Source organism: Phyllostomus hastatus, unplaced genomic scaffold (genome assembly GCF_019186645.2).
Source record: "Phyllostomus hastatus isolate PE091 unplaced genomic scaffold, TTU_PhHast_1.1 phas_contig_80, whole genome shotgun sequence".
Lineage (NCBI taxonomy): Eukaryota > Metazoa > Chordata > Mammalia > Chiroptera > Phyllostomidae > Phyllostomus > Phyllostomus hastatus.
Window position 1 is genome coordinate 4,477,299 of NW_025333960.1, and position 21,741 is coordinate 4,499,039.

A 21,741-nucleotide genomic window follows, 5' to 3' on the forward strand; every position below is an offset into this window, starting at 1 on the left:
TTTAATAGAATTTGAGCTATTTTTAAGAAGCAACATACTAAAAGATTATAAACATACTAAACGCTAATAATAAAATTAGCCTGGAGGGTAGGGTTCACTATCATGGCAATTGGTTAATTTTCTGTGCCTTAGTATCTGATGTGCAGCATATCCAGTACTACACTCTCTGGCTAAATATAACATCAGCCTCCAACTTACAAATTAAGATGTTTTAAAGGTCCATCTGTAAATTTGAACTTAAATTCTGATATCTACTCAAATATATTATCAAAATGGTTAGCCCTTATAAGAGCAACAAGACATATTTTATGAAAACTCTGATAAACACTGCTACTTTAAAAGAAGCTTAGTACTGAATTTATTGTAAACTGCAATATATTTGAAAGTACTTACATCAGTTCAAAGCTATTGGGAGTGGTACCAATAAAATAGCCTCCAGGACTAAGTCGCTCACAAGCATTTCTGAGCATCATGTCTGCCTGTTCATAGGACTCAAATGAGTAATGACAGACAAACTGACAACTGCAGATGTCAAAGTACATTTCTGGGTCATGAAATTTGTCAATCAAAAGTTCCTAAAGCAAATTAAAACAGGTAAATATTTTAAAGTACAACATAAAAACTTTTTAATAAATTAATTTCTAGAATTAGAATCCTTAAAATAAAAGTAGACATGCCCTCCAACTAACCTATACTTTTTCTTGTGTATAACAAAGGTCATAATGAAATCATTCTTTCATTCTTGACAGAATTGATTTCCATTTTTATAATTTTTAAAAACTAGAAGTTTTGAAATCATGTTAAAATGCATCAATCAAATGTGACATTTAAAGGAGCTGATCCTTTTATCTGGCTTTACTTGAAAGCTAAGTAAAATGACACTGAACAGAAACTTGGATAAAAAGTTGGACTTATGGACATTTAAAAAAAATACACTAGCATTTTTAAGGGTTTCCAACATTCCAGCAGCATACTACCACTTTCCCTTTCACAACTGCTAACACCACTCGTAGGATGATTAAAGGATCTCTAACAGCTTAAAGAGCTAATAAGCCAAAGAACATAAAGTTCAAGGTAAAACTTTTACCATCAAGTGTCTCTGTAGTTCTAAATTTCATAGTTGTTATGTAATTCAGAAACAGAGAGAAGTTGAATAAAAAAGACTATAATATGGTGGGAAACTATATTCCTAAATTACAAAGAGAAAAAAACATAAATTTAGTTCTATTTCAAAACAGAGGAAAATAAATCTTATTCAAATGGAAAAGCAACCATGACTTCAAAGTTCAAATTATTAAAAGCAAAAAATTTTCAGAAGTACTCAGTAGATCATTAAAAAAGTTTTATTATAATAGAATTTCTAGTTGAAACTGAAAACTCATAAGATTTTTAATGTTTCAAAGCATGTTTTTAAGAAGATCTGATTTTAAAACTTATCATTTATTCAGACTGAATACATAAAAAATAAACTGACAAATTTTAAAAACCATGTACCTTTGAGCAATCAGCAGTTATAAATTCTGCATTGAAAATATATTCATTATCACGACGGTTTTTCATGTCCTCATACCGCTGCTGACACTGTTTGACAGAAACATCAGCAATATCTGGAAGGGGAAGGAGTACTAGTAACTGTCAACAAAGATGCATAGAGATAACAGAAAGGAAAGCAAAGATGGCACAGATCTAGATATTAATCTCAGTGGATAAACTTTCCCATGAAATCTATCTAGCCTTAGTATAAGCGAAAAGTTCTATTCCTTAAAAAAAAGAGAAAAGTCTTTGTTGCAATATAAATGTCCTATTATTTTTCAAAAGACATTAAAAGTTTTCCAAATAGGTACCTATAACAGAAAGATCCTACCATGATTTTAAAATGTCTACTCAAAGTTAAAACTTTATCATTTGCATTAGAAAACCTAACACTGTACGTCCAGTTTTGGAAATATCAACTGTATATCTTCGTAATACAATGTTATTTGTCCCTTTTGCACTGATGGAGCAAAAGCAACAGTGTGTAAAATGTTGCCATCTGATCATGAATATACAAGGTAGTAGCACCAAGTGGTACTGGTATTACTTATATATATTCTTCACCGCTGTAAAACTAGCATTAAAAAAAAAGCCAGTTTCATTTAAGAATATCCTTGATTGAACAGTAAAACTGAATTTTATTATTGGCTCTTGAATACATCTTTTTAATATTCTCTGATGAAATAGAAAGTAACTAAAATTTTCTGTTATTAAAAAAGTTTGAACAGGACTGGTGTGATAGCACTGTGAGCTGTACTATCCCCCTTTTTCACAGAAAATTCTTTTCACTTGAAAAAACCACTGACAAACAAAGTAGTTATTCAGATGGAGAAATATAGCAGACATTCTCCTGAAAATAAACAGAGTGAGCCTATCACTTCAGGAAAAATAATGAATGAATTTTTTTTTATCCTCATCTACAGACTTTAAAAAACATTCCTTTTAGAGGGAGTGGGTGGAAGAGAAACACTGATGCAAGAGAGAAGCATTAATCGGCAGTTTTCTGTGCCTGGACCAGGGATGCATGTGCCAGGACCAGGGACCAAACCTGCAACCAAGGTATATGCCCTGACCAGGAACTGAACCCACAACCCTTCGGTTATGGGACAATGCTCCAACTAACTGAGCCACACAGGCCAGGGTGAACATATTTTTATCAACAACAAAATCTGAGCTTTCAAGTGAAAATTACAATTCTGAAAAACTTATGTCTACCACCTTGGACTGGGCATCTTGCCACTACTTCTCTGGATGGTAGTGATATTAAACAAATGTGATTTCTTGATGTCAACACAGAGAAGATCTGCACTGTTTTAGTGAACATTATTTTCTAAATATTTACAAAATCTCATGGGGCAAAAGAACCATTCAAAGTGCAAGACAGACCAATGGAATTAAATGTAACAGATTATGAAAGTTCATCAATATGGTTTCAGATTCCACACTGTGGATCTTTAAGGAACTACTTAGTTGTCAAATTTTGATGTATTACCAAAGATGAATATCCTCAATTATCTGAAATGACTATTAAAATACTCATTCATTTAACAACTACTTATCAAACAAAGTAACAAATCAGAACATAGTGAATGCTGAAATGGGTGTGAGAATTCAGCTGTCTCCTATTATTCCAGAATCTAAAGGGATTGGCAATAATATTTTTAGAATGCCAGTTTTTTCACTAAATTTTATTTTTCAATGGATTAAACATATTTTTAAAATTGTGTTTTAATTTCTATAATCAATTGATATAACCACATATACAAAAGCTTTCTGGACCTCTCAATCATTTTTAAGAGTGCAGAGTGATCCTAAAAGCAAAAAATTTGAGAAGTGCCAATTTAGGCAATACCTCATAGGTGGTGCTACGCGCTATTATTTATCACATTGGGAAGAACATGATGTCTGCTTGTTCCGCTTTAGTGTAAAACTGAGGAGTGGGTTCATGGGCTTGATTCATTAGGTTAAGTTCCTTTCAACTTCACCTAACAGCTGTTTATGATTGTTGCTCAGATCTATTATTTCATCAGGGTGAAAAAAATTGTGATTTTCATCATTCTTCCTGCATTTATTCATTATGATTTTTTTAGTGAAGAAGAATTTCCCTTTCCAGCCTTTTGGTTTACCTTGAAATACGGTTCATATAGGGTAGGGAAGATGAAATACTCAATCTGTGCCTCCCCACTTAATTTATGAATTTCAGAATAATGAGTAAGTTTTGTAGCAACCTCTAAGGATAAACAGTAAGATTTTTTCCCATTCATCTGATGAGTTTCAATCCACTGTAATCACTATTCTTTCTGATAAAGAAACTGTCCTATCTTTTTGAGTTTATATTTTAGACATGGCTCCAATCATCTTTGACTGCTTCCCTCCTTTTAAGAGGGACAAGTTATTCTAGACTAATCCATACTATAATACCATTAATAAAGTCTGATATCTCATTTTAAAAACACACATCTACTGTACAGCCCCCAAATAACTTAAAATATTTTAGTATCATTTAGGTAATGAGATCTATCTTATTTTCCATTTCCCTGACTGAACACATATTACTCTTTTCCACACCATTATTTAACTTACCAGTACAAACTAGCTTGTTAATTCTTCCTTTTTTCCACTTAAGTAAATCTCCACCTTTACCACATCCCAGGTCCAAAACAGTAATGTCACGTTTTTTTTTCTGTCGTAACTTTTCTAAAAATTCCCCTAAAACAGAGAAATAAGTCATAATAAAAGATCTCCATTTTTACTAAGGCATAAATTGTTTCCCCTAATAACTTATTAACTTCTGCCTGACATGTAATACTAAGTATTATATTTTTACTTATGTAATTTATAACTTTTGGTAAACATTTCAAAATATGACTACTAGTTAATTAACTTGATTCTCTAGCATTAAAGATGAAAAAGCAATATATCCGGTATTTTAGAAAGTTAGGGCAGGTTTTTGAAGGTTACTTTCAGAACCCGATTCAACATTAAATAGCTGACATTTTAAATTCTAGTAATACAAGAAGATTCAACTAATCCTTCATAGTTTTCTCTTTCCAACGCTAAGTGTTTAGCTTATTATACACCTAGGTTAATCAAAATAATTATGGAATAAGTGCTTGATTACCATAAATGTGTCAGGCTTACCACCAAGAAAAAGAAATACAAGAAGTAGTCAAAAATATACATACTTTCTTAATTTTACTATCATGAGAATTCTTAAAACACTCTGAAGTAAAAAATGGAATCTTTCATCCCAATCTACCAAATCACATTAGTAGCCAACAAATAGTATTAGTAGATCCCCATATATCAATAACCAAATGCTTCAAATTCACTTATAGGCATCTTAATATTCTTAGATGATTGATGTATTCAGCAATCTAAAACTTTGTATACTACTGCATCCTAGGTCTGCTCTTCCTGTCTTTACCACTCTGAGTTTAACACTTTCTATTTTATGTGTATATTATGAAAAGATTGCTAGCATATTCTGTATAAAATGCTTCTGCCTTTCACTATCTATATGATATTAAAGTAGTTTCATTATAAGTGCAAGTATTCCATATTTAACTTTTTGTTATGAATCTTAAGAAAACAGCATAAAAATATTGAAAGAGTGAAAAACAACTATAAAATCTCTTTATTTCTATACAGTAAAACTAATGAGAAGAAAATCATGATGAAACATTATTCCAAGACATCATCACCACATTCATGAATAGTAGTCAACTATTCAACTAAGCAGTAAGCACCAACAAGAAAGAAAAAAAAAAAAAGAATGACGAAGGATAGATTTTGAGAAGAAATTCACGGAAAAAGGCACAGGGAGCTTGGTATAGACCACAAGATTGCATTAGGACTAGAAAGACAGATGCAGATGGCAAAGTATCCATTGAGAGTGTTGCTGGAAAAGCTGAAGAAGGAAAATGTCATGAATATGCTTAGATAAAATTTTGCTAGTCTGACTTAAGTCTTTTCATGAATACACATCATTAAAAAATACCTAATAATAAGTAATCTGCATCATTGGATCTGCATAAGAAAAGCAAGAGAAAAGAAATTAGGACTAAAGTCCAAAGATTATCTTAAGTATAGGCTACAAATGACATATTAAACATGCACTCAATTACCCCAGCTTACAATGGCAGAGTCAAATAAGTCATATTTTTGTAGTAAATTGTGAATATTAATAACAAAAATAAGATAGAAAACATTAAAATGTGTCTGAAAAATAAGCCTAGTTTTCACTACTAATACATTTCAGAATGTCTAATTTATCTTTAAAAATAGATTATCATTTAAACCTAGAAAAAAGTATCTATAATTAGCACTTTTCCGCCCTGTATAATCAAGAAAGCATTTTCACTTTTCCTGAGACTGGCTTTATAAAAACAAAAACAAAAAACCTTAATGTAAAAAACTTCAAAATACACTGGCTTTTTAAAATTTTAAACTCATGTAATAGTCTATTTGATGTAACAGATATACAAAGCAATAAATATATCCTGAGTCACATTTCTTCCACTGATTTCCATTTTAATACCAATGGTGAGTTTCCATTGATACAATGCTGGATCTAAAAAGCTGAATATCTTCAGTAATCCTCAATGTAAACTTTATTTTCTTCTCAAGCACATACAAGAAAAATAAGTTTAATGGATAATCAACAAAAATATGATCTTTACCAACTCATTAAATGCCTCAAAATAAAAAAAATCATGATACTGCCAATTTCTTTGATTTAATGGAACCTGTATGTTTAATCCAACAATGTTATTGCTTCAAAATTATTAGAGTGAAATAGAATAATTACTTAATAGCATTAATTAGCATTAACTCCACATAAAAAGGAACACACTACCTTTTGAAAGCCTTGTTAACTTTTCAACTTAATATTCATTAAACACTCATTAATTAATTAATACCTTATATAGTCAACCAAAAGTGGATATAAAAAGAATTTATCTCAAAAGTTTAATTTTAGTTTTGGCTCCCATTTTACAAAGCCAAGATGTGACAATTAAATGAACAGGAATTAAAAATCTAGAAACCTGGTGCATGATTAACCATTCAGGGGGGAAACATGAGACAAGCTGAAATAAAAAATTCCAAAGTATAAAACAAAAAAATCATACCAATGAGGACGCTTTTCATCCAATTATTAAAGTTTCTTAGGTAGAAAATACGACTTTGGCTACGCTTCTCCAAACCAATTTCCTGAAGTTCATTGTAGTGAGCAGCCACTGTTGAGCTGTGTCCTTCTTCTAAATTCTGAAAATAAGAGAATGAAAGAAAATTAAGGATTAGAACATGGCAAAAAATAAACCTAAAAGAGTATCTGACCTATATAAGGATAAAATACTACTGAAATTGATAAATTCCATTAAACAGAGGCATTAACTACAGAAATTCTACTAATTATAATCAGACATAAGACATGTTTCCCCCACTCCCTATTTTTAAAAACATCTCTAGGTTTAAAATTTTCATCTTGGTATTTCATCTGTATAATTATTCTATCAAAGTTTTAATAAAACAAGTACTCTTCCAGAGTTCTGATTTATTCAACTCAATAAATGCCAGTCAGGGAAGGTGTTCCTACAAGAAAATAAAATAGGAATAATTTATATTTATAAAATAGTTGACTGTTAAATGAGATCATACATACAAAGGGTTTAGAACTCAATAGGCTATGTTCAGTGTCAGTGATTCCCACTATTTGCTACTAATCTAATTCAACATTTTCAATTTATGCTCCCTACTTAAGGTCCTAAGCATTCTGCAAAAATCCCATGACAGATAAAGGGTTTCAGATCCCCATACTTCCCTGTTCAACCAAAGTGGTTCATCTTTTACCTACTTTACACATCAGGTTTAAGATTTTCACTTGAGAAGAGGGTTTGGTTGCTAGTAAAAGTTTGAAACTATGTTTATAATACAAGCTCCCCTCCGTTACAAGGATTCATTCTCCAGAGACTAATGACAAATGCTTAGCATGTGTCTTTCCTCTTCATGGGCTGATGGCAGAATTTTACTCATTTACTGAAGTTCTCTTTCCCTCCAGACCAAGATTCTGCCTCAGATTCCTTCACAATATGATATTCCCAGAAGAAAATGACTTGCCCTATAGTATCCCTGCAAAATACCAGGTTTTTGCATCCACTTAACTAAAACTGTATGTAACTACCTAAACAAGGAGTTGAAACAATATAGTTGAAGGAACTACATTAGAAAGGGAATGTAAAGCTGGGTATTTTTTTTGAAATTTATCATTTTAAGTGATAATCTCAACTACTTCAGACACAAAAAAGAAATAAACACCTAATAAAAATGAGAAAAGATAAATCATCTGGACCTCATACTCTTGTCTTTTTTAAAAATGCCAAGACAAAGCAAACTATAAAAACTCACTTTCAAGCTTCTGGTCAAATAAGACATCTGATAACATAAAAATTATCTCATTAGCAGAAGTTTCAACTAAATAAAAACAATTAAAGTACAAGAGTTAAAAGCTTACTCTATCTTAACACAATAAAAAAAACATTCTGAAATTATTAAGATTACATAAAAACCAGCATTATTTCACAGCTGCTTCACATTTCAATTTGACATATTCTATTATGAATAAAAGGAAATACAATGAACATACTCTTTGTTTTTCAAGGACATCTTCAAGTTCTATTTTTCTCTTTTTCTGGGTGTTATCTCCAGGAGAAGGTTTATCTTTTGTAAAATCATCAGTTTCCAGTCTTCTTTTCCTTGAAATGCCTTCATCATCACCAGAACCTTTTTCCTCTGGGACAATTTCAGCATCAAGTTTTTTCTTGGATGGAATATCTTCCCCACAACTGGAAAACTCTTTTATAACATCATCTGCAAATTCCGTTTTTCTCTTTTTCAGTGTGTCTACTTGCCCATAGGTAGGAGCCTTCTCCAAAAGCCTAGACCCAGGAGCAGCTGTGTTTTCATTAATACTGAATGAAGACTCTGTTTCTGAATCTATTGATATTTTTGCTTCTTCAAGAGAGATCTTTACACATTCCTCTGCTTTTGCAAAATTTTCCATTTTTGATTACTTCAACAGATGGTAAAACTTCATAAACTAACACTGAAATGGCAGAAATTTGATTTTACTTATAAACACTTTAAAACAATTAAAACCAGAAGCTAACCATTTAATTTCAGTGATCAACTAGGCATTTTTTAAAAATCTCGTAAAAACATTAATTTAAATTAATATGATTTTATGAATAGGCTGATATGAGAGTGCTAATTACAATCCCCACACACTTCTATAATCTTACCCATAATAGTCACTAATGGCATTAAAACTGACAAATGAAGTTGGGGCATACAATTTCCTTTTCTATTCTATTCCTTACTCTACAGTCTTGGTTCACAAATTATAGGCACAGCAGAATTATTTTAAACTTTCAAGGGAAGCACAGTGATACTGGGTATCTGGAAGATACCCAGATACAACTTCAAGTAAAGCACACCTTCAGCTAAACAGATTGCACTACATCCCATTTAATGACTTCATAACTTTGTAAAGTTGAGATTTTTGTGGCACAGAAAATCAGTTAAATAGGAAATGAAGAAATGAAGTTGGTGATGTTGAATCTTATTTCAAGGCTAGAGAAGTTGTATAACACCCAACAGGTGTACACATTCCATTAGTAAAGACTCATGGTTAACTAAGAATTAAACACAAATGTTATTTTTTCTTTCAGTTTTTGTATTATTTTTAAAATAGTTGTGAGGACATAAATACTTAAATTCTTTGGACTAAACTACTTATGAGTGGTACTGTTAGGGTTTTTTTTGGCCAAGACACTAGGAAAAAAAAAAAGGCACTAAGAGCATTAAGAACAAGAAAAGTGTGGAAACTTACAGTTGAATTCCGAAATCCCTATTTCGTGACAGTATCAGAATTAGGTAGAAAGTAAAGAGAGTGGCTTTGGACAAGAAGTTTCAAGACTCTGTCTGCAATTAAATAAACAGTAAGTCTCTCCAAATGTTCTTAGGTATAATGGGACTGGGAGGGAAATAAGTGAACTATCACGTGGACAGGAATTGTTATAGTGATCTCTTTATTGTCAGTGAATTTACTGAACTCCTACTACAGAGGAGCTCCATGAGATACTGTGTGAATTAGTGTTCAAGAAGCTTACAGCTTATATACCATTATTAAAATGTTAGCCTGTATTACTCAAAATATATATATGGAAAAGGGAGAGCAGAAGTCCAAAAATTAGTGACTTTCAGTAAATTCAGAACCTGAACGTTATGAAGGGAAAGGGGAGAGTCTTTTGAGTAAAGAAATTTCTGAATATGCTAATATGGGAGTACTAATAAGAAATACAGAATAAGAAATAAAGTTGCTTGAGGGAATGCATAACAAGAAGTCATTATAAAGTGGGAAAGGTTTCAAGGGGTATGGAACTTTTTTCACTATTCAAGGTTTGAGATAACAAAATACTAAGCCATCCAAAATAGGAGGAGCTGAAATGCGGGTCGGGGGTATAACACCAAAAAGTATTTTGCAGAATGACTACTTAGAATGATTACCTAGTAAAACTGGCCTCCAAATTATCAAGTCCTTATCTTCTCTGTCATTTATCTCCTAAAGAAGAACAGAAATGGGTTTTAAATTGAAATGAACCAAAGTGATTTATCATTATTAGCTGTAATTAACACCTGAAATTAGTGTTGAAAATAGGTGTGAATTTTGTTTATGTAGGCAACTCTATTTCTACAGACGAAATGTCATAAAAACAATCAATCCGGTCAGAATAAATGACAAAGAATTCCAACCGACAACAGAAATGGGTAAGAATGTTTGAAACTGAGAGTCAGAGTGGAGTGATGAATCAATTCCAAACGCAGGAGGATCCTTCAGAATTCTGGAGGAAGGAGCTTACGGAAAAGAGTCAACTGACATCTAGTTGGATGTGCAATAAATAACCAAATAGACATTTCCATCTGGCTTTCCAGTTACCTCTCAGGCAAGCCTTCTCATTCATTTCAGTTTCTCAGAGAACCAGGCTGAGCAGTAGGACCGCCAGGCTTTAATTCAGCTGATAAGCTCACCTTCTCGACCCGGCAGTTAGACCAGGTCAACTTTAGGGACCAAGAAGACGCGACAAGGCGAGAATTTTTCAGCCAAGTTCACCCTTTTCCGTTGTATTCGCGGCCTAGCTCTTAACCAAACCTTCGGCTCAGGTTTCTGATACTCCGCTCAAGACACACAAACGCTACTCCACATCTGACATCCTCTCCCTAGCCCGCCCTCTCCGCGCGGCCCTGAAGCGCGGCCCAATGCAATTCTTGTGCTAGTCCAGACCTGGACTCGCTAAGTCTGGAGGAGCACTAGACACCCCCCCCGCCGCCCCCGCCCCGACTCCAGAACTGCCCATTTTGCTTCGCGCTGATGGCACAATAAACCCCTCGCAAAGGATACTGAAGGCACAGTGCTAACACAAAGCGAGTTCGTGTCAGGAGTCGGAGTACCCCTTCCAACTGGATGGCGACGGAGAACCCAAATACAAAGAATGGGAAGGCCAGTGTTCCAGCCACCACACTCACCGACGCAGCCACCCTCCGTTCTGTTTGCGGAAGCACAAAGCGGCGCCACACGAGTACTGTTTCCCCATTTCCGGGGAGTGCACAGTCACGTGACTCCGCTCTGGGCATTGAATGGAGCATCGCACAACCTTCGCGCCGAAACTACGAGTCCCGTGGTGCTGCGCGCAGCAGGCGTTCTGAGAGACGACCCCAGCGGCACTGACCGTCTTTAGCACGTTGCTAGTGGGCGCGGTTAGGGGTTGGTGAGAAGCTAGCGTCCACTTGAGCCTTGTGCGTTCCAGCATCCTGATTCACGTTCGGCGGGGTCACTTTGTTGAGTGACACCGTTGTGGCATCTGGGAAGCTGTGGTCTGGCCTCTGAGGCGGGAAGCGGCGGCGGTCTTAACGTCCTAAGAGGTATCCTGGGCCTGAGACCTTTAAGGGCAGCGGGAGTGGTGGAGAGGGCACCTTCAATCTGGTGCGTGTTGGGGACCAGACACAGGGCGCGAACCCGACGCGCAGTGCTTCTCGGGCTGTGGCAGAGATCACCTGTGGGACAGGGGTCGTCCACACTTCTTGCTCCACCACCTCGGCGGCCGAAAGAGGTCACCCCCCTCCCTTCTTTCTCGGGCCAGTGTCCGGATCTATCCTGCCTTTGGGACTTTTTTTCAGCTGTCTGCTCTGTAACACTTCAACCCCTGTTCTTCCCTTCCTCACAATACTGCTGAGGAAGGGCCTGGGTGTCTCTGTCATCGGAGTTGTCTGGAGAATGAGCAACATCTTTCTTTTCCTCAGGGGACTGGCAGATTAATCCCTAACGCAGCGTTTGGGAAGCCATGCCACACCTCCCTCCGATGAGGCCTTTCTAGGCTCTCAGATTATGGAGAAAAAGGCCGACCAAACCTATCCTTGAGAAAAGTCTCATAGTGTAGTATTCTTTGTTGCCTGGACTTTGATATGGGGTGACTGAGGGAGATAACACTTTCTTTCCCCAGATTTCCACTGGAGAGTCAAAGGCACCCACAGTACTGAAACGGGAAAGCTCCATAGGTGAAGGCTTTCAACTGAGATTGGGGTCAAAACCATACCTGTGGACTAGTTGTGACTTTGTGTTGCGCCTCAGCTCCTCCCAACATTAAAAACGTGGTCAGATTTTATAATCCATCTTGAATTGGTCCTTTTAAAAGCAACTTTAATGATGTGTTTTACTAGCCTGCCTACTTGTCAACTGGGGCAGTTATATTTATGAGTAGCCTTTGCTTTGAGTAAGGCAACATTTGCAGCATGTACTTTTATACTCCAGTCACTTCCAATTTGTGGCCATTAACCTTCTGAGGTTGTCGACCCCTTATAAACTTTGAACCAAGAATAAATGAGACCTATTTTTAACAAATGAAGATGAGCCATCCATTTTAGATGACTGTCCTTGTAGTTTTATTCTGTGAGCTAGGTTGGGAATTGACTTCAGTTCATGTATATTGGCTGCAAACATACAGGTTTGAGAGACTGAACATACTATTTACACATCTAGGCATTAGATATAAGCAATTACATAGTCCTATTTGCTGGTTCTGATGCTAAAGTTTCTTGAGATAATTGCAGTTGTAACTTTAGGGAAAATGAGTCTAATTTTGATTTTTTAAGGAAATTTTATATTAAATTAAAAGCCTCTTACTATGTGTTTATACAGACTCCATCATGAATTGCTTTATGTGAGATGTAGGGAGCTCACATTTTGTAGTTTTTATAAAACTTAACTGGAAGTCATGTAAATTCAGTTGAGAATAGAACTCTTGAAAGTAGTAATAGTGGAGGGAGAAATGTCTGGACCAGATAAAAATGTTCTAAAAGTTGCTGTTCATGTTATTTTTCCCATTATTACATGTATAGTATCTGTTTTTCTGGAAATTGAATTAAAATCAAAGTAACTAATATTTTAGTGCCTTCCCTGTGCCAGATTAAGTGCTTTACACATTTGAACTAATTTAATTCTTACATAATTTAGTGGGATAGTTGTTACGATTATTTTTGTGCTACAGATGAAGGTTTAACTTGGCCAAGGTTGTGCATCTGGGAATTAGTGAAACTAGGATTTGGACCCAGGTGGTCTAGCTCCAGAGACCAAACTCTGTGATAATAATAAAACAATGTCTGCTGGAAAGCCAAACTCATGACTAGAAGTTTGGCCTTCTACTATCTGACACATAGTAGATTTTCAAAAAATGTTTGATAACTTCTTAATGCTTGGGTTATTATACTCAGAGAAAAATAGTTGAATAAGGATATCTTGCTAGAATGTGAGATCTACCAAGAGAGGATCATTGTTTTGTTCAGGGATTTAACCCAGGTGCCTTGAATAGTGCTTGGCATATAGCGGTGTTTATTGAATAAATGAATTGCAAAAAAAGGTTTTTAAAAGTAGATTTAAAAAAAAAAGAACAGACAAGATTTCTTTATGTGCTGTTTTGATTATTTGGCCCATTATTCACCCACTCATGCCACCTGGTTTGGATTTCTCCTGGTTTGGATTATACTTTGTCAGTGAGAGAAAATGAAGTAGCAATTTATAAATTTTCTGGTTAGATTAAGGGGAAGCAACAGACCCAATAGATACCAACCTTCTTTTTTCAGTCTTAGTTCTCAAAATGATTTGCCATTTTATAGTGTGATTTCTGGTGTAGAGTTGAAGATCACACTTTTGAAACATAAACATTGTTTTTAAAACCTAGATACAATGTTATATCTCCCTACAAATGATGTTCTTAGAGGTAGGAAAGAAGTTGTTTTTCGAAAATGTCTTGGAGGAAGGACTATCCCTCTAGTCCACCCACAAAGTGCCCCTACTAAAATTATACTGCCTTTATGAAGCACATAAGATATTCTAGTTTAAAGGGTTTTTTTTCCCTATAGTTGAAAGTAAGACTTGGTTGAGAAATTTCTAAGTTTCTTATGTGTAGTGATTCATTTTATATGTTAACTAGGCTATAGTACCTGGTTATTTAATCATTCACTAATCTAGGTGTTACTGTGATGGTATTTTGAAGATGTGGTTAACATCTAAAATCAATTGACTTTAAGTAACGGAGATTACCCTTAAAAATGTGGGTGGACCTTATGGAATCAATTGAAGGCCTAAATTTCAAACCACAGTGTTTAAAGAAGAAATCATTCTTCTTCAAGACTGCAGCATTGATTTCTGCCTATGTTTCCAGCCTCTATATCAGCCCTACAAATTTCAGAGTGGCTAGCCCCACAAATGTGTGAGCCAGTTCCTTAAAATAAATCTGTATCTATCTATGTAATAAATAATCTAATAATAGATTTCTAATAGAAAGATCTATCTAAAGAGACATAGGTAGATAATATGGGTATATATTTTCTTTTATTGGTTCTGTATCTCTGGAGAACCCTATCTCATTCAGATTTTAGCACCGAGAGTGGTTCTAGAGGAACAGAATCTTAAGAATGAGCTATCTGAATTGGTTATGGTGTTTGTGGAATTGGTTCCTGAATCTGATTAGTTTTAAAGGCACTAATGACTATTTTTAGTGGTAAAGAGGGCACTTACAGTCCAGGGTGTGAGGTGGCAATAGAGATACATAAAATATCACCATTGGATACTCCTGATTAAATATTTACAAAACACAGGGTTCTAGATAATCATGTATTTGGTGACTTAAGACATTTTTTGTCAAATTAACAAGTGTAATGAGACTGACTGGCTGCTCCTAACTGTGCTGGAAAAAGTGGGGAAAGAAAAGGATGAGCTCAGTCTTCAAATTCTCAGCTTAATCTCTTCATAATTGGCCTGAAAGTTTCTGTGTCTACTCTAAAGAAACACTTCTTTGCTGTAGCTGCAGAGCTGAGATTGCTGACAACTAACCCCAGAGTCTCATCCTGAAGAGTTGCTGAATTACAGTGCAAAATGAACTCCCAATCTAACAGGGTGTCTACTGTTAAAATAAGGGCATTGGTTGGGAAGGAATGAGATCCTCAAATTTGGAATGGGATAATGAGCCCCTAAATTTTGATCAGTCTTTTTTGCCACCCTTTTGAAGAAGTTAACCCTGCTGCCCTGGCTGGTGTGGCTCAGTGGATTGAGTGCCAGCCTGAGAACTGAAGGGTTACTGGTTTGATTTCCAGTCAGGGCACATGCCTAGGTTGTGTGAGAGGCAACCACACATTGAAATTTCTCTTCCTCCCTTGCCCTCTCTTTTAAAATAAATAAATAAAATGTGTTTTTTTAAAAAAAAAACAACTTTTTTTTAAAAAAGGAAGTTAACCCTGCTTATCATGAATAACCTGTAATGTAATGGCCTTTCCTGAGGTGATTGTTTTGAGAGATATTGCTAATTCTCCTCAAAAACTACTCCTACCACTCTTTCTTGCTTCTAGACCTATAATTGGACTCAAATCCAGCAGGCCTCCGAGGGCCAGCTACAAAATGTGACCCATGAAGAATTGTGCTGCAGTCTTAAAAAACAGATTTTTTAAAAATTTACAAAAATAGAAACTGGGAAATATGTGTGTGAATGGGCATTAAAAGTGTGGAATAATTGTGGCAGGAACATAAAGTTGGATCAGGCTGAATTTATTGATATAGTACTACTAAACAGAGATTCTGGATTCACTATTATAGCTTGAGGGGTTAGAAAGAGCTCTGACACGTTGGTTGTTAGACTAAAACATGGACCAAAAGGTGACCCATGCTAAATGAAGTTGAAATGCCTGACCTGCCTTGGTGTACTATAGAGAAAAGGATTTAAAGGCTTAGGGAGAATGGAATGGTAGAGTGAATTTATTATGTAAGACCTGCTCACCCACCTTTGGAGAGTCTAGAGAACACTCCTTTCACCATGATTTTGAAAGTAAATTTGTAAGGAGAGCCTCAGCAACCATGAAGAGTTCTATGATTGCTCTTCTCTGTGGGTCAGAAGTTACAGTGGGAGCTTTGCCACTGTACTGAGGATTCTAGAATGCAGTAAGGATAATTGGAAATTGGACAAATATTAGAGATCTATATTGTTAATGGCATATCAGTATGCTGAAGGAAAGAAGCCAGAGGAGAGGGTAGTTGAAGTATAGGAAAGAGAATAGCAGTAAAAAAATACAAGGAAAATGTGATTGAGCAAAGTCTTAGAAAAGACAAGAAGTCAGCTCAAAATACAGGTGGAAGACTGGCTTTTGAATATAGGGACAGTTTATATTCTGAGGAAGGAGTTAATGGATTCTTGCTTGCATGTGGGTGCAGTTACCTCTGGAAGGGGGAAGGTTGAAGTTGAGAAAATTCACCTTTCATAACTTCGGTTCATTTTTAAAGGGAAGAGGGCATTAGCTTTATCTAATTATTTATTTATTAAATAAATATTTATTGAGTGCCTCTGATGTGCCAACCAGCCTTTGTTTTAGGCACTTGGAATGCAGCAGTGAACAAAACAGGAAAAACAAACCAAACAAAAAACCACAACTGTCTTTATGGGACCATAACTGGTAAACACAATAAATAAATTATATAAGATGTTAGAAGATAAGTGCTATGAAAAGAAACAAATAGAGCAAGATAAGGAAGATGAGGATGTCACAGCTGGAAGGGAGGGGAGGATTGGGAGCAGTATTCCAATTTTATTTTATTTTATTTTTTTAAGATTTTATCTATTTATTTTTAGAAAAAGGGGAAGGGAGGGAGAAAGAGAGGGGAGAAACATCAATGTGTAGTTGCCTCTCATGTGCACCCCTGCCAGGGACCAGGTCCACAACCCAGGCATGTGCCCTGACTGGGAATCAAACCTGCGACCAGTCAGTTTGCAGACCAGCACTCAATCCACTGAGCCATACCAGGTAGGGCAGTATTCCAGTTTTAAATAGAATGATCAAAGTAGGCCTCACAGAACTGGTGTCATTTGAACAAAGACTTGTATGAAGCAGATGGGTTAGCCATGCCAACTTGGAAAGACTTCCAAACAAAGGAAATTAAGCAGGTAGTACATAATTCTTAAAGCAGGGAACTTTTCAGCATGTTGGAAGAGCTGCAAAGGGCTTGTGTGGCTAGAGCAGAGTGAGTAAGGAGAAGACGGGGGATATATTCAGAAAGAGTAAGGAAAGAGATAACGTAAGGCATTGTAAATAACTGTAAGGGCATACACTCTTACTCTAAGAGAAATTGTAGAGTTTAAACAGAAGAGAGACATGATCTGATGTATGTTTTATATTTTATCATCAGCTAAAAGTAAATGTAAGAGGCTTGGGGAGACTGGGAAAGGTATGGAATAGCCATTCAGAGGAATGGGAGAGGAAGCTGATCAGGAACCATCATGGGTTGTCATTTAGAATTCAGAGCCTTTGTAAGATAAAGGTGATAATACCATCAGTGTATGCTGGTACTAACTTACTTTCTTGTGTGGTTTTTGTTGGCTATGGAGATGTAAACAAGTGGTTGGAGTAGCTCAGGATTAGATTTTATAGGCTGGTATTACAGAAAGACAAAGTAGTAATTCAAATTATGCATTGTAGAATATAGGCTGGGTAAAGACTTCAGATTGAAACCAGGAGGGACTATTAAGTTTGAAGGAAAAAGGGTGGGTGGGACGGGGGTGTGTAAGGAGGGTAGGTCCCTGGAACTAGAGTAAGGGAGTAGAGACTGGAAGTAGAAAATGGTAATGAGATAATTTCAGGATAGTTTCAGTAGTTTCAGGATTCAAGTTGTGGAATGATTTCAAGGTCAAAGGCACGACCAGTGCAGTGAATTGCTAAAGAAGCTGGGATTTTGTATGGGTTATTCAAAAGAAAAAATGGCAAAGGTTTAAATGAAGCAAGAATATGAGCTTAGTTTGACCAGGTCAGTAGGTAAGAAGAGGAAGAAGGGAAATTAGAACAAACTATTGATACAGTATACTAAGTGCTAGATACTTAACATACTTTCTCATTTACACATCGTAAATACCATATTATAAAAATATAATTAATTAACCCTACTTTTGGGGTGTGGAAAAAAAGCTCTGTAAAGTAATGCCAGGAGGGATTGGAACTCATATCTTTCTGAGAGCAAAGGCTGTATTCTTCCTATTGCAGTGGAATAATACCTGCCAGAGCTAAAATGGTAGAAGTGGAACCATGTGAATTCTGGAGCAGTGTTACTATTGCAGATCACCTTATAGATTATCTTACAGAACTTAGAATCTCTGGAAAAAGATAAAGGTGTAAACATTTTGTGTAAGGTGGTACATTTATGTATAATTTTGGAAAAATCATTGATTTTCTTTACAAGTAATACATTTCACTTTTAAGGCTGCTCTGAAAATTAATGAATGAAATCAATAAATGAATGAAATTCCTTGGGGATTCACTAGAGGGTATAATTTAACCTTTTATGATGATTAAGAATTTAACCATGGCTCCATCATTACCACAGTTGTTTATATGCATCAATTCTGTAGTGAGAACTCAAAATTAGATAGCTTAAAGGAGATGGCTTATATAATGAAATTGAATCCATCTAATGCATTAGGGAACAGTAAAGTAATGGCCCAGAAAGTACTACAGATAACCTTACATGCTTTTACTTTTTCCAAGGAGCAAACTAAATTTGATTTAAAATATCAGTCAAGGTATGATTGAAGAGATTGAAATGAATAAATTGGAATATTAATCTGTTGAAAGAAGAAAAACTTGTGTTTATGATCATTGACAGTTTGTGTAATTATAGGCAATTCTTTTCTTCAGTTAGCTTTTTATTAATGTTTCCACCTGACAAGTTCTACATTTATCCCTTGCTTATACTAAGTATCAGAGTTGTATTTGGTAAGGCCCCAGTGTACCTTTTAAACAATTAAAGAAAAAGTACATAGCATTCCCATATTATTCCTCCCCATCCCTTAGCTTCCCCTATTAACATCTTGTATTAGTGTGGTACATTTGTTAAAATTGACCAACCAATGTTGATACCTTAGAATTCACTCTTTGTATTGTACAGTTCTATGGGTTTTGACAAATGTGTAACATTTAACCACCATTACAGTATTGTACAGAATAGTTTTACTACCCTAAAAATGCCCTTTGCTTCACCTGTTCATCTCCTCTCTCCCCCATTTTGGAGTCCCTGGAAACCACTGATCTTTTTACTGTCTAAAAAGTTTTGCTTTTTCCAGAATGCCATATAGTTGGAATCATACAGCCTTTTCAGACTGATTTCTTTCATTTAGCACCGTGCATTTAAGATCCCTTCTTGTCTTTTCATGGCTTGATAGCTTTTTTCTTTTTATTACTAAATAAATTTTCTATTGTATGGAAGTACCTAAGTTTGTTTATCCATTCATATATTCACAGGGACTTCTTGGTTGCTTCCAGTTTTTGGTAATTATGATAAAACTGTGGGAAACATTTGTGTGCAGGTTTTTCTGTGAACATACTGTATTTTGTCATGTATAATGTGCTCCTGTGCATAATGCGCACCCTTATTTTTCCCTCAAAAATTTGGGCAAAAAAGTGTGCATTGTACATGGCAAAACACGGAAACTTCTCAATTCTTTTGGGTAAGTACCTGGAAGTGCTACTGATTGATAGTATGGTAAGCCTATATTTAGGCTTAAGCAAGAAACTGCTTAACTGTCTTCCAAAGTGACCATCCATTTTACATTCCCACTAGTAATGAATGAGAGTTCCTGTTCCTCCACATCCTCCCCAGGATTTGGTGTTGTCGGTGTTTGGGCATTAGTTATTCTAAAAGGTGTGTAATGGTATCTCCTTATTTTAATTTGCAACTCCCTAGTAACATATAATACTTGAGCATCTTTTTTGAAGATTGAGATAGAATTAACATATAACATTATATAAGCTTCAGTTATACAACAATTTGATGCTAACAGTCCAGTTAGCATCAATACTACATATAATTACATTTTTCTTCTTGTGATGAGAACTTTTAATATTTGCTCTCTTAGCAAGTTTCAAATACACAATACTTTATAACTGGAAGTTTGCACCTTTCATGCCCATTTTACCCCCCACCCCACCTCTAGTAACCACCTATCTGTTCCCTGTATCTAAGAGTCTGGGGTGTTGTGTTCGTGTTTGTTTTTGTTTTTAAGATTCCACATATAAGTGAGATCATATAGTATTTGTCTTTTTCTGTCTGACTTACTTCACTTAGCATAATGCCATCCAGGTCCACCCGTGTTGTTGCAAGTGGCAAGATTTTCTTCTTTTTATGGCCAGATAATATTCCATTGTGTATATGTATATGCATACACACAAATACCATATATATTTAATATTTTTAGGACTCTCCATACTGTTTCCTATACTAGCTGTACCTTTTTACATTTTCACCAATAGTGCACAAGGGTTTCCTTTTCTCCATATCCTCACCAATATTTGTATATATTGTTATTTTCTTTTCTTTTTTAATAATAGCCATGCTAACAGATGTGGGATGATTTTAGCATTTTTTCAAACAGGTAGTATTATTTGCTACCTGTAAAAGATTTGCTATCTTCTTCTGTGATGTGTCTGTTCAGATCTTTTCTCTTTTTTTAAATTATATTTTATTGATTATGCTATTAGAGTTGCCCTGATTTTCCCCCCTTTGCCCTTTCTTCAGCCAGCACCCCCTACTCCCTCAGGCAATACTAACACCATTGTTCCTGTCCTTGGGTTGTAAGTACAAGTTCTTTGGCTACTGTGTTTCCTATATGGTACTTTACATTCCCCATGGTTATTCTGTAACTAGTTATTTGTATTTCCTAATCCCCTCTCTTAACCCATCCCCTACACACTCCTTCTATCTGGTAACCATCAAAATGCTTTCCATATCTATGATTCTCTGGTCTTACTTGCTTAGTTTGTGTTTTAGATTCAGTTGTTGATAATTTGTATTTTTTTGCCCTGTTATAGTTCATAGTTTTGATCATCTTCTTTCTTAAATAAGTCCCTTTAACATTTCATATAATAATGGTTTGGTGATGATGAACTCCTTTAGTTTTTTCTTGTCTGAGAAGTTCTTTATCTGCCCTTTGATTCTAAATGATAGCTTTGCTAAATAGAGCAATCTTGGCTGGAGGTCTCTGCTTTTTGTGACTTTGAATATTTCTTGCCTTTCCCTACTAGCCTCCAAAGTTTCTTTTGGTAAGTCAGCTGACAGTCTTATGCGAACTCCCCTATAGGTAACTAACTTCGTTTGTCTTGCTGCTTTTACAAGTCTCTCTTTATTTTTAACCTTTGGCATTTTATTTATGATGTATCTTGGAGTGGGCCTCTTTGCATCCATCTTGTTTGGGACTTTCTGTGCTTCCTGGACTTGTCTGTTTCCCTCACCAAATTAGATAAGTATTCTTTCATTATTTTTTCAAACAGATTTGCAATTTTGTGTTCTTTCTCTTTTCCTTTTGGCATTTCTATGATGTAAATGTTGGACCTCTTGAAGTTGTTCCAGAGGCTGCTTATACTATCCTCACTTTTTGGATTCTGTTTTTCTTCTTGTTCTGCGTGGTTGTTTTTCACTTCTTGTGTTTCAAATCATTGATTTGATTCTTGACTTCATCCACTCACTGTTGTTTCCCTGTAAATTGTTCTTTAGTTCAAATAGTGAAACCTTTGTTTCTGATTGGCTCTTTTTTATGATGCTGAAGTACCCACTAAGTTCCTTGAACA

The 21,741-nt window shown here is 35.4% G+C and overlaps 2 protein-coding genes across 4 annotated transcripts in view; one reads left to right on the forward strand and one right to left on the reverse strand.

Moving 5' to 3' along the window:
- The window catches only part of RNMT (RNA guanine-7 methyltransferase), a 30,909-nt gene extending 19,727 nt beyond the window's left edge, over positions 1-11,182 (reverse strand). For 2 of the 3 annotated variants that reach the window (XM_045850016.1, XM_045850018.1), the window contains exons 1-7: positions 11,119-11,180; positions 10,102-10,156; positions 8,180-8,638; positions 6,666-6,801; positions 4,117-4,242; positions 1,495-1,607; positions 394-575 (exon numbers count right to left, since the gene is read on the reverse strand). In XM_045850016.1, coding sequence (XP_045705972.1) covers positions 394-575; positions 1,495-1,607; positions 4,117-4,242; positions 6,666-6,801; positions 8,180-8,596 — 974 coding nt within the window. In that variant the 5' untranslated portion in view covers positions 8,597-8,638; positions 10,102-10,156; positions 11,119-11,180. Of the gene's footprint in view, positions 1-393; positions 576-1,494; positions 1,608-4,116; positions 4,243-6,665; positions 6,802-8,179; positions 8,639-10,101; positions 10,157-11,118 lie in introns of all 3 variants that reach the window. The other variant, XM_045850017.1, reaches the window with a different exon arrangement.
- Positions 11,183-11,278: 96 nt separating this feature from the next.
- Positions 11,279-21,741, forward strand: part of FAM210A (family with sequence similarity 210 member A) — a 32,680-nt gene continuing 22,217 nt past the window's right edge. Inside the window, exon 1 of the mRNA XM_045850301.1 lies at positions 11,279-11,514. The gene's annotated coding sequence lies outside the window, so the exon portion shown is untranslated. The remainder of the gene's footprint in view (positions 11,515-21,741) is intronic.